Source organism: Equus asinus, chromosome 15 (genome assembly GCF_041296235.1).
Source record: "Equus asinus isolate D_3611 breed Donkey chromosome 15, EquAss-T2T_v2, whole genome shotgun sequence".
Taxonomy (NCBI): domain Eukaryota; kingdom Metazoa; phylum Chordata; class Mammalia; order Perissodactyla; family Equidae; genus Equus; species Equus asinus.
The window spans coordinates 6,930,322-6,944,384 of NC_091804.1; the positions used below are offsets into that span (position 1 = coordinate 6,930,322).

General features: G+C 43.6%; 1 protein-coding gene across 1 annotated transcript in view; it reads right to left on the minus strand.

Moving 5' to 3' along the window:
• Positions 1–2,477: 2,477 nt before the first annotated feature.
• Positions 2,478–14,063, minus strand: part of KAT14 (lysine acetyltransferase 14) — a 68,410-nt gene continuing 56,824 nt past the window's right edge. The window contains exon 10 of the mRNA XM_044747938.2: positions 2,478–2,883. Within this exon, the coding sequence (XP_044603873.1) occupies positions 2,725–2,883 (159 nt within the window). The 3' untranslated portion in view covers positions 2,478–2,724. The remainder of the gene's footprint in view (positions 2,884–14,063) is intronic.

Genomic DNA, 14,063 nt, shown 5'->3' on the forward strand with positions numbered 1-14,063 from the left:
ATTTGGTGATTCTCCAAACCCATCCAACCCACTGGATAACAACTAGCCTATCGACTAGCTTGATCATGTGCTTAAGTTTGAATCAATAAGGCAGAATCTTCTTTAATTTTTTTTCAATTTGAAGCTTTTTTGTACTTAAATGCTTTGAGAACATAAGCAAGACTTTGGAGCATTGATTTAGTACACTATGTGAATAAAATGAGGTAGTGAGAGCTAGTGGTTTTTTTTTTTTAAAGATTGGCACCTGAGCTAACATCTGTTGCCAATCTTCTTTTTCTCCCCAAAGGCCCCCAGTACAAAGTTTTATATTCTAGTTGTACAGGCCTTTGGTTGTGCTATGTGGGACACCACTCCAGCATGGCCCGACGAGCGGTGCCATGTCTGTGCCCAGGATCAGAACTGGTGAAACCCTGGGCCCCTGAAGTAGAGTGCGTGAACTTAACCACTTGCCTACGGGGCCGACCCCAGTGCTAGAGATTTTAAAAGTCCTTTAATATAAAATGTCACTTGCTGGTCTCACAGTGTGCATTTTCTCTTCCACCTGCGCCTGAGCTAACAACCTGGCAGGCACCTCCCCCTGTAGCTGTTCTGGGGATCATGACACAAACACAGATGCCAAGGCCCTGCCCCTCTCAAACTCTATCACAACCTCTGGGTGTGGAGCTGGGTTTAAGTATTTTTACAAGCACCCCAGATGTTCTAACATGCAGCCAGGGTTAGGAACCACTGGCATCAAGTTCTTTAGTGTTTCATTCACTGAGTTTCTTCTCTTTCTAAATTTTCTCCTGAAATCATAGTCCAGGGGACCCTGATAAACTCCCTAGCCTTGATAAAAGAAAACCCTAAATTTGGATCCATTGGTTAATCCACACTTGAGTCAACATGTTGAAGGTTAATCCTACCCAAAGGGAAGAAAGGAAACTTTTTTTCCCAAGAAGTCTAACTCTTATCTCATGTGAGAAAACGGAGAGAGATGGCGTTTGCCCTTTCAGGACTCTGCACGCCCAGCTGAGTCAGCCGTTTGGCATATGCTCACAGTCATCTTTTGTGGGCACCTGGGGGCCGTATCTTTGTCTCAGATCTCCTTGTCACCTCTCATGCTTGGAGAGCGGAGTGCAGGCTGGCTGCCTCTGGAAGAACTCACCCTACGGGCCTGCTGGGCCCCAGCAGGAGCTCGTTAATAGTCATTCATTCACTAACGCAGTCCACACTTATTGGCTGCCTTTTGGTTAAATGGGACCAACCAGATCACATGTTCTACATTGTGAACACTTCCTAAGGCTCTCCTTTCCTCTCCACCCCACACTCCTGGTCCTAGTTGAGGTGCTCAGCATCTCTCACCCAGATGCCTGCAGTAGCTCCCTCATCAGACCTGCTGCCTCTAGTCTCACCCCCTTTGAACCCAGCCCACACACTGGCCTGAGTCATCTAATAAAACTAGGTATGGCCAGTTTTCATCCCTGTTCACTACCCTCCAGAGCCCCTGCCACTCTGATCCACACTGCCCAGATAAAGATGCTAGAAGTTTCATGAGCTGGTCTCTGCCCACTTCCTTAGCAGCCAGTCCATTGCTCCAGCCTCACTGAATCCTCTAGCAGTGTTAACTGATGGCTCTCCACGCACATCCCTGACAGGTATTGTTTGAATCACCTCTATGCATCCTGCTGATGATAGAGGAACTCTCATCCTACGGTTATGGAGATGGCCAAGTACACAGACGTGGCAGTGGACAGATGAGCTCGACAGCAGTTTATTAGTCACATATACTCGGCCTGGGGCGGAGGACACTGCACACCACACAGGGCCACACAGGGGCTGCACTTGGGAACAGAGGGAACATCCTGTTTCCTGCGGCGGTTGGCTTTGTAGCGTCAAGAGGGTGGGGTGACCGCCGGCTACGCGGGAGGATGTGGTTGGCTTGTGTGAACTATCTCAAGGGCTCTCAGAGGACTGAAACCCGCTCCTCAGGGATAAGAAGGAAATGCATGCGCCTGGTCCCCTTGATGAGGAGGGTTGTTAGCTAGGGGCCCTTCTCCTAGGGGGCAGAGTGGAGAGGGGACCCATGGTTAGAGTACTTGAGGCTCTCAGGGTTTCACCGGATGCCACAGCAGCACTTAATATTGGGCCCTAATTTTAGACCTCACACCACAGGCACGAGTTTCTTCTCTGCTTCCCCAGTCCCATTTTCTCTCCGGGCTAACTCCTGGTCACCCTTCATCCATCAGCTCAGGCATCCTCTCCAACAGGACATTTTCCCTGACCTCTCCCCTCCGGCTGGGCCGCTTACCTATCCCAAGTATCCTCATTGTGCCCTCTGGCTCAGAAGCTAAAAAATTACATTTAATTTTCTGTCTTTCCTCTAGAATGTAAGCTCCTTGAGGACAGGGACCCTGCACAACTTATTTGTTTTCAAATCCTTAGTGCCTGTCCAAGTAAAGATGATACCTTTTAAGAATACAATGAAAAAATTTACTTTTACAAAAAAACAGTCTCGTTTACTTTTACTAAATTTTACACCGCCAGAGAAAGCGAGTCAGTGGAAATCCCTCAGAGAAAAGAGGCAACAACATGAATTTTAAACTCAACAAGAAAACGGTGAGGGGAAATTATAGTACTTAAAACTTGTTTTGCTAACACATCCTTTCCTCTTCTTTTCTTCACAATGCTGCCTTTGGCCCCCTCACACCTGGTCCAGTGCGCCTTGGCGATCTTGCTGCCCTCTTCTTAAACAGAGAGGCACGGGCTCAAAGACAGTCTGTGCTTTGAAAGCACCGTTTGGAAGCAGTGTGTGGGTGGCCAGTTCGCGGGGAGGTGGACGCCGGGCTGGGGTGGTGAGCCCAGGTCGCCTGGGCTGAGGCTTTCGGGGTCAGTACCTCCAGAGACCTTCGAGTGGGAGACAAACACAGACAGTGACCAAGCTTTTACAAGCCCTGACCTAGCGACCGGAGAGGTTTCCGACACCTCACGGCTGCTGAGGAGCCAGCCAGGATTCAAACCCTGGGGCCCCCAGCTCCCGAGCCCGTCAGTGACCGCGCTGGCATGGAGGGGCACGTGCAGCAGAGGGTATGAGCCGGCAGCCGCAGGCCCAACTGGGCCCCAAGACAAGTTTTGTTTAGCCTGCACTGTACTCATAATTTTTTTTATTGTGGTAAAATACACAGAACATAAAATTTACCATATTAACCATTTTTAAGTGTACAGTGTAGTGGTATTAAGTACTCTCCCCTTGTCGTGCACCATCACCACCATTCATGTCCAGAACACACTTCATATAAAACTAAAACTCTGCCCCATTGGACAATAACTCCCCACTCTTCCTTCCCCCAGCTCCTGGCAACACCATTCTACTTTCTGTGTCTATGAATTTGACTATGCCAGGTACCTCATATAAGTGGAACAATACCATATTTGTCTTTTGGTGACTGTCTTATTTCACTTAGCATAATGTCCTCAAGATTGCCTATGGTGTAGCATGTGTCAGAGTTTCCTAACTTTCTAAGGCTGAAAAATATTCCATTGTATGTATATACCACATTTTGCTTATCTGTTCATGCAAGAATGGACACTTGGGCTGCTTCCATGTTTGGGCTATTGTAAATAATGCTGCTGTGAACACGGGTGTACAAATATCTCTTCGAGACTCTGCTTTTGGATTTTTTGGGTATACACCCAGAGGTGGAAGTGCCAGATCATATGGTGATTCTATTTTCAAGTTTTCGAGGAATAGCCATACTGTTTTCCACAGGAGCTGTACCACTTGACATTCCCATCAACAGTGCACAAGGGTCCACATTCTTGCCAACCCTTGTTATTTTCTGAGATTTTTTTTTTAATAATATCCACCCTAATGGATATGAGGTGTTATCTCATTGTAGTTTTGATTTGCGTTTCTCTAATGATTAATAATTTGAACATCTTTTCATGTGCTTATTCAAGGTCTTTTTAAAAAAATAGTTGCCAACATGAAAAATCTGGAAATTTCAAAATAACTCCAAATTCCTGGCGTCCTTTGACAAATTAAAAGATCTGGCAAAGCTGGGCAATCATTCCCACAAGGCAACAGTCCGTTAGAGGGACGGGGGCTGCTCTCCAGAGGGGCACGCACTGCCTGTTGCCTGATCTGGGGACACAAGAGTTTGAGACTCCTGTGGGAATGTTCAGCATTGCCCTCAACTTGTCCATGTGTCCAGATCTTTGAGTGGACGACTTGCCCCAACCCAGCCTCACATGACCCGACCTGGCCTCTCAGGCCTCTGGGAAAATGCCGGAGCCACTCTGGGGACCACATGGCAGAAGCCTGACGTCTCTACATACTTCTTGTAATCATCAAGAACAGGAGCCAAAAAGTATTTGCCAAGCAAATAATAGAGAGGAACTTTCCTCGTAAAACTTAATAAATCAGTCAAGAATCTAGGTGCGACAGGGAGTGACATCCTGAGCCCAAAGGATTCCAGGAGGGGCTGCAGAGGGCTTCTGAGATAAAGAGCAGTCTAGTGCAGGGAGCCGGTGCAGCCCACGCTCCACTCTCCCACAGTTTGCAGCCAGCACCCTGGAACTGTGTCAGAGGACACCAAGACCTGGAGGGCGAAACCTGGGATCTTGTGTGTCTGGGAAGACGGGCCAGGACCCTCGGCGCCTGTGCTGACAGAGACTGGTAAATCACCCAGCACCTCATGGTGAGGAAGGCTTGAGCACAAGCATCTGGGGCACACCAAGAAAGGAGAGGAATCCCCCGGGGCCGCCTTCCGGGGACCTCGGAGTCTGACCCATATTCACGGACTTATCCAGAGTGTGAACAACAGAGCAGCTTTTCCTTCCTACCACCCTGCGGATGCGAACCCATTTCACAGAGGAGGAAAATGGAGGTTCGTGTCACAGTGGCACCTGACCCTGGGTGTGAACTATAAGATCCCTATTAAAGGTCTATTTGGCCATTTTAAAATTCCAAGTTCCTAGCTAAGTTGATTAGGTGCAGCCTGAATCAATTATGGTTTTAGCAAAAAGAGGCTCAAGCTATCCATGGCAGTCTCATCATTTTGCAAACGTAGGCTGGCCCCAGAAGTGCTTACGGAGCCCATGGGGCATCAGAATAAACAGCCAGCTGCGTTATTCCTGTAATAACAATAAGTAAGTTTACTGAGCGCCTCCACATATTAACCCTCCACCATCACCACAGGCCCTCGAGGTCATATTGAATTCAGGGATGAAGCAGCTGAGGTGCAGACAGCTCCTGCCACTCGGGGGGCAGCACCGTTAACCATCAGAAGAGCTTGTTCTTTCAGCTACTGCAACAATAGGGATCTGTGCGCTTCTCTAAAAGAACTGTCATTTGCTGCCGCCTGCTCAGAGCCTCACCCCAAAAGCACATCTGTCGCCCACACCCCATTTGGTTTCCTGCATGAAGCAAGAGCACCTGCATCCGTGATCCTCTATCGCTCACAACACAGTGAAGCGGGTGCTGGTCTGGCACCTGGAGAGGATTAGCACCGTGGCCACAGGTGTGTGGCGGAGGCAAAGGGGTCCAGGTCTCCCTGCCCCGGAGCCCAGGGCCCTGACGCTCTGCCCACAGCGGGCTGCCTGCAAATCCCCGATGGATGAAAAAGCGCCTTGGGGAGTTCTAGCTTCCAAACTCAGCTCATTGCCGACTTCACCCCCTACTCCTCCATACAGCAAAAATCTCTTAAATAATATTTCAGATTAACATTTTTGTAAACTACATTACTATTACTATTTGCCTGCATTCCCTTTTTTTCTTTGCTTCTTCAACTGCCAAAATGTATTTCAGCAATTTTGATGGAAATTTTTCTAAAATACGTTATACTTTTCCTTACCTTTTTTTCAGAGCAGGTTTTAAAAAACTTTATTATGAAGACTTTTAAAGATACACAAAAATAGCTTATAGTTGAATGAGTCCACAGCACCCATCACCCACTGCCACCCTCCACCAGCAATGGCCCGTCCTGCTTTTCCACACCCTACTCAGTGAACCTTGGCCCATCGAATTCTGAAGCAAATCCCAACCATTATATCACTTCACTTCTAGATATTTCTGTATGTACCTCTAAAAGATAAAACTCTTTTTTTAGACATAACTTCCTTATTATTACATGTAAAAATCATAATTTTTCAATATCATCAGATATCCAGTTGTGTTCAAATTTTTAATTGCACCACAAATTTGTACATTTTTTAGCAGATTTTTTTAAAAATCAAGATTCAACTAAGGACCTCACATTGCAAATGTGATATGATTTTTAAGTGTCTTAATCTAAGGATTTCCCTCCATCTCTCTCTTTTTCCCTTATAATTTATGTGTTGAAAACCCCTGAATTCTCTTTATCAGGAAAAATATTTCTTGCTTACTTTATGGACAAAGTTCAGAAAAAGTTTTCATCTTTTTCATGATGCCTTGGGATACCACAAAAAATGTCAGCTGCTGTTTGTTCTCTGCTGTGATGGGAATCCTTTCAGGGTCTGACTACATGGAAATCTTTGAGCTGCCTGAGGTCTTGTCAATCTTTTCCTATTTGCTCTGCCGCTGCCCTTGTGGTCCGCCTGTCACCCCCCATGGCCCGGGCCAGCCTGCAGCGGCCCTCCTGGGGAACATTCACACAATGAGAATGCACATTCTCCTGCTACACTCAGCAGTGGAATGGATCTCCCAGATGTGATGTGGAGCCCAAAAACCCTGACCTGGCAGACTGCACGCTGTGGAGTTCCATTTATGGAAAGTGTAACGACGGGCAGAGGGCATCCACGCCGTCAGACACCCGCTCAGATAGTGGTTCCCTCGGGCTCGGGGGAGTGACCAGGAGGACTGGTCATGTTTCTTGATCTGCTGCTACTATAGGGTGTGTGTTCAGTTTGTGAATATTCATTGTATTATATGCTTACACTTTTCCATGTGTTTATATACCTCATAAAAAGTTTGTTTTAGTGATAAAAAATATATAACGTAAAAAGTGAATGACTACAAAGGACCTGACATAGCTGTTGGTGGGAGAAGAAGCTAAGGAAATGAGAATCATCACTTCCCAACGGCACCCTGGACTGTCAAGGTGGGGTAAACTCTAGATCTAACTGGCCTGTGGCAAGGAGGTGAGGGTGGGGGAGCACCCCAGGAATCATCTCTTTCTTGACACCATCCCAACCCCCAGATAAAAGTGACCTTCTTCCTTAATACTCAGAGTACGTCCCATTCAAAATTCTCTCCTTGCATTTATTTAGTTAACAAGCGCTTAAATAGCACTTTCACATGTACTAATATTAATCCATTTAATCCTCATAAACACCCTTTGAGGGAGGTACCATTAGCATACCCACTTTACAGATGAGGAGACTGAGGCACAGAGATGTTAAACAACTTGGCCAAGATCTCCCAGCTGGTAAGCAGCAGAGTGGTCAGGGTGGGTGCGATGAGGAAGGGGAGCCCGGCGCATGGACTAGGGGAGAAGTTCAGCTCGCACTAGCTGGAGGATGATGACATGGAATCCCTGAGTTAGCCATCCTCAGGCCTCCAGAAAGGACAGGGTCAGCACTTGGGAGGTCTCATTACCCAACAGAGGCCCCACTGTTGCGCGTGGGCTTTGAAGGCACTTCAGTCTCAAGGCACCTGGGAATGAAGGACACCCCCAGTCCCCGGCCTGGACCTGTGGACTCCTTGGCCTGTTGGACTTGCGCTCCGCTTGCCTGTAGTGGAAATCTTCCTCCCCAGCCCCAGAGGTCCTCCCCGCTTCCTGACGGCTCTCCCACTAAGTCGCAGGCCCCAAAGGCCCAAGCCCTCGCTGACTCCTTCTCTTGGCCCCCAGGGCTACACAGGGATTCAGCAACCAAGTCCCAATCTTGGCACCACCCCTGCCAGCCAGGTGACCCGGGGCATGTTACTTCTCTGAGCCCCAGTTCCTCCATCTGTAAATGGTGGGAAATGAGCCTAGTGGGATGGCTGGGCTTCGATTGCTGATACCCAACACGTAACAGATGCTCATGAAATGTTAGCCACCTCCACCTCCTTAATCTCGCTCGGGCTCGCGCTCGGTGCTGCGCACGTCCCAGCTGTCTGGTTCTCTGGCCTCGAGGGCTAGTCTGCTGACCAGTCCTCTTCCTCTGCCCTTCCCGAGGGCAATCTCTCCACTCTGGGGCCAGGGGAGTGTTTCTCAACTCCAGAGAAGATCCTGTCCCTCTTCTGCTCAAAGCTCTTCTCTGTTAAGTTTTCTGCTGGTGGGAAATGAGCCACTGGGACCCAGAATGGAGAGAAGAGCCATTGGGAGATGGGTATCCAGCTGCAGACACAGACGTCTAGGAGGACAGAACTAGGAGCTCCGTGCGCAGCCCTGCAATGAAATCCTGCAGTAAAGGTAAATGTGTAACTAACTTTTAGGAGAAAGTAAAATTGTGACTTGTAGGTGATATGATTGCCTATCTGGGAAACCCAGGAGAATCAACTGAAAAATGAATAGAAGGAATAAGAAAACTCAGTCATGTGGCTAATTACATATTTAATTACAGAAAATCACTTTATGATATGCAAAGAACTTGTTAGAAAATACAATAGAAGAAAAATCCCATTTACAATACTCACAAAAGACAGAAAACCTAGGAATAAACTCAATTAAAATGAATTTAAATGAACCAAACTTTAAAGCTCTAGCTGAGCTTTAAAAAAAAAAAAAACCAAACCTGAACAAACAGCAAGACATACCCTATTTTTTAATAGGGAGAACTGATATTATATTTTTTTCCTGCGTGAATTTATGTAAATATTTAATGCAACCTTAATGAAAATATCTACTTTTTAATTAGGGAAGCTGATTCTAAAGTTCATGTGAAAAGTAAAACATGCAAGAATAGCCAAGAAAATTCTTCAAAAGAAGCCTAGTAGGGGGAGACCACTCCTTCCACATAATAAAAGGCATTATAAAACTATACTTAATTAAAGAAGCTTGAAATAGCATATGAAAGTGCAGCTAGATCAATGGAACAAATTAGACTCCAGAAATAACCCAAATGCATATGCAAAGGTGGCATTTCAAAGCAACGAAAAAAAGATGGATTACTCGATAAACGGCTTCAGGACAGCTGAATGCCAGCTGGAGCCCTACCTTACTCCGTACACCACAGTCAATTCCAGATGGATGAAAGTACTTTTAAAAACATAAACGTGCCAGAAGAAAACTCCAGGGTTGGGTTTTTAAAAAAAATCATCTCCAAATAGAGAAGATCTTTCTAAGCAAGACATAAAACTCAGAAGCTATAAAGGAAAAGACTGATACATTTATGTACATATAAAGTTTATTTAGTAAAAAATACTTATTTTAAAAGTTTTTTAAAAGAACAACCTTGGAAAAAAATTTTCTACTCATATGATAGAGGACCAATTGCCTTAATATATAAAGAACTGTTGTTTAAAAACAAAAAGAACTGGTAAATCTCAATAATCCACTGTCCCAAAGAAAAATGAACAAAAGGGAAGAGCACGTAGGTTACAAGTGAAGAGGCACGCAACCTAACTTACAATGAAAGAAGGGGAAATCCCAACAAGACAATAAAAATTTTAAAAATTGATAATTCACATTGTAAGCAAGTGTGGAAAGAGGAACTGCTAATGTGAGGTAAATGGCTATGATTTCTTTCCAGAGCCGTTTGGCATTAATTATCAAAAATTAAAATGCCCGCCCTCCTTGATCTTGCAATTCTTCCTGTGCTAGAGATTCGTGCTACAGAAATACCTGAGGGCAAAATTCGATGAATGGGAATGTTACAGAAACATTGTTTATAGTAGCATTGGATTGGAAACAATTCAAGTGGCCTTTCACTAGGAAACTGGCCAAGTGTGTTCTAGAACGGTGCTCGACAAGCTTTTTCTTAAAGGGCCGGATAGTATTTTAGGCTTTGTGGGCCGAGAGGCAAGACAGGGCTTATTATACAGGTACTACTTTAAAACTATTCTCAGCCGAGGTATAAAAACAGGCGACTTTGCTCTGAGGTCTAGAATATCCACACAATAAAATGCTATCCAGGCATGATGAAGTATGTGTAAATACTGACTGTGTGGAAAAGCCCCAATGCACACATTTTCAAAAGCAAGAGCTAGCGCACGATACAAAACCAACGAGTATCAGCTGTGCTTCTGTAAACTAACAATGAACACTCTGAAAAGGAAATTAAGAGAATAATTCCATTTACAGTAGCATCAAAAAGAATAAAATACTTAGGAATTAACCAAGGAGGCAAAAAACTTATACATTGAAAAGTTCAAACATTGCTAAAAGAAATTAATGAAGATGTAAATAAATGGAAAGACATTTCATGTTCATGGCTTGGAAGACAATATTGTTAAGATGTTGAAATCACCCAAAGTGACCTACAGAGTCAATGTCATCCATATCAAAAGCCCAATGACACTTCTCAGAGGAATAGAAAAATCCATCCTTAAATTCATATAGAACCTCAAGGAACCCCAAAGAGCTAAAACAATCTTGAGGAAAAAACAAAGTTGGAGGACTCATACATCTGATTTCAAAACTTACTACAAAACTACAGTAATGCAAAATGTGTGGTACTTGCACAAAGACAGACATATAGACCGCTGGAAGAGAACAGAGACCCCAGAAGTCAACCTCACATATAAGGTCAAATGATTTTTGACAAGGGCACCAAGACCACACAATGGTGTTTTCCAACAAATGGTCTTTCCAAAGGTGTTTTCAATAAACGGTCCTGGGAAAACGTGTCCCCAAAGAAGATATACGAATGGCCAATAAGCACATAAAACAATGCTCGACATCATTATTCATTAGGGAAGTGCAAATCAAAACTACAATGAGATACCATTTCACACCTGTAAGGATGGCTGCTATCAAAAAACCAGAAAATAACAAGCATTGGCAAGGATGTGGAGAAATTACGACCCTTGTGCACTGGTGGTGGGAATGTAAGATGGTGCAGCTGCTGTGGAAAACAGTGTGGCAGTTCCTCAAAAACTTAAAAATAAAATTGCCATAGGATCCAGCAATTCTACTTCTGGGCATACACCCAAAAGAGCTGGAAGCTGGGTCTTGAAGAGACATTTGTACACTCATGTTCACAGCAGCACTATTCCCAGTAGCCTACAGGTTGAAGCAATTCCAGTGTCCATCGACAGATGAATGGATGAACAAAACGTGGCGTTACACACAATGGAGTATTATTCTGCATGAAAAAGAAATGACGTTCTGATACATACCACGACAAAGATGAACCTTGAAGACTTTATGCCAAGTGAAATAAGACATACCCAAAAGCACAAGTATTGTATGATTTCACTTACACGAGGTGCCTGGAATAGTCAAAGTCATAGAGACAGAAAGTAGAATGGCCTGGTTGCCAGGGGCTGGGGGCAGGAGAGGGTGGGAAGTTACTGTTTGATGGGGACAGAGTTCAGTTTGGGGTGATGAAAGAGTTCTGAACGGAGCGGTTATGACTGTACAACAACAGGAAGGTACTGAATGCCATCGAACTGTATGCTTAAAAATGGTTAAAATGGTAAATTTCATATTATTATGTATATTAGAATAATAAAAAAGAATATAATTTGAAGTTTTTAAAAAGCAAAGGATATAATAGTTGTGTCCGTTTGCATAAATTAACGTGTGTATGTGTACACAAATGTATATTTGCATGTGTATGGGGAATTTCTGCAGGATACATGAGGAGTGATAGTGGGTTTCTGGGATGACAGAGCCTTATTTTTTCAATGAAAACACTATATTTAGAAAAGGACATGTGCCATAAAATGGTAGAAAGTTTTTGATAGTCATAGGTCATCAAAATCCCTTTTGCCACACACTTCTATCTCCAAATCTGCTCCCCCCACCAGTCACACATACGCACACACCTACCATTAGAACCAACACTAGCCCAGTTAGCACCTTTGTGTAACTAGAAAAAGGTGTCCATTCCTCTGGGTAGATATAGCCCCATAGGCGTGCAGCTTGGGGAACAGAGAGGAGGATGGATTTTAGCCCTCAGTTCCTGGGTACCTTTTGGCAGTGCACAACATGCACAACTGTATGATGGCCCTGGCTGGAGCGACATTTTCCCTACTTAACTAGTGTTAGTATTCATAGACCAAGAAAGAACACATAGCATCTGTTGTTAAAAGTACAATTTTCTTAAAAATAAAGTTTTCTTTGAAAAACACACAAAAGGTAGAAGTAGGGAATATTCCATTCTTTTTGATTGTTTCATTGATGCAGTACAAAAGGCACCATCCAGATTTCCTGCTAACTGTTGGTTGCCGTGATTTTCATAAACACAATGACCTATAAACATTTCTGATTACTTGAAATTTGTTTTTTTCTCTAGAAGATCCTAATTGTTAAGTGAGCATGGACAACTCCCTCATTCTCTGTTTTCCTTTGAAACTTGGGTCCCTGTAACTAAAGCATTGCACTAAAGGATGTGGTCTTTTCTGGATCTGGTCTGAGGCCGGGAGAAGTTACAGGGTCAACATGACATCTGATTTCAGGTAAATAAATTCACACCAACTGGTTTTCGTATTGCTTTATTTTTTAGAACAAAGCATTGTCTAAGCCACATCACCCCACACAAAGAATTGTACTTGTTTGTAATACTTATGAGCTGGGAATTCATTTGTACAAACCTGGAAAACCAAACCCACTTGGTAATCCTGAGTCAGCGAGGGGCGGGGCAGGAAGGAAAGTCCGTTACCCTGACCGCGGTTTTGGGTTCCATCTCCTTAGACACAAGCTTGCCTCTATTGATGCACCCTGAGTCCATGATAAACAGATGCTTTGTAAAACCAGACCATTCTGAACCTAAAGGTAAATCTTTCTGTGTGGACCCTAAAATAGACTGACTTTCAAATGTATTCTACCCTTTTCTAAAAACTTTTTTAGGGGCTGACCGGTGGCCGAGTGATTAAGTTCTCACGCTCTGTTCCGGCGGCCCAGGGTTTCGCTGGTTCAGATCCAGGGCGAGGACATGGCACCACTCGTCAGGCCACACGGAGGTGGCATCCCACATCCCACAACCAGAGGCACTCACAACTAGAATATACAATTATGTACTGGAGGGATTTGGGGAGAAAAAGCAGAAAGAAAAAAAAAAAAAGATTGGCAACCATTGGTAGCTCAGGTGCCAATCTTTAAGACAAAAAAACACAAAAAAAATTTTTTTAGACTTAGAGAAAAGTTGCAAAGATAATAGAGTTCCTTACTTACCCTTTACCCTGCTTCCCCTAATATTAGCGTCTTGTGTAACCATGTCAAAATTAAGACACCATCTTTGGTACCATGCAGACGGCATTTGGACTTCAACTGGTCCCCACTATTGCTTTATATGTCTCTTATCCTTAATCTTCTCAAATTGTGACAGTTCCTCCATCTTCCCTTGTCTTTCATGACTTTGATATTTTTCTTTACTATGATATTATTGACATATTATATTAGTTTCAGGTATACAACATAATGATTTAATATTTGTATATACTGTGAAATGATCACCACAATAAACGTAGTTAACATCCATCATCATACATAGTTATAAAATTTTTTTCTTGTGATGAGAACTTCTAAAATCTAATCTCTTAGCAACTTTCAAATATGCAATACAGTATTATTAACTTTAATAATATACTCAACTATTAACCAAAGTAACTATGCTGTATATTACATCCTCATGACACTTATTATAACTGGAAGTTTGAACCTTTTGACCCCCTTAACTCATTTTGCCCACCCACCCCCATCTCTGGCAACCACCAATCTATTTTTCATATCTATGAGTTTGTTTTTATTTTTTGTTGTTGTCGTTGTTTTAGATCCCACATGTGAGTGAGATCATACAGTATTTTCTTTCTTTCTCTGACTTATTTCACTTAGCCTAATGCCCTCAAGGTCCATCCATGTTGTCACAAATGACAAGATTTCATTCTTTGTTATGGCTGAATCATATTCATTGTATATCTATCTATCTATCTATCTACATCGCATTTTCTTTATCCAATCATCCATCAGTGGATACTTATGTTGTTTCCATATCTTGGCTGTTGTAAATAATGCTGC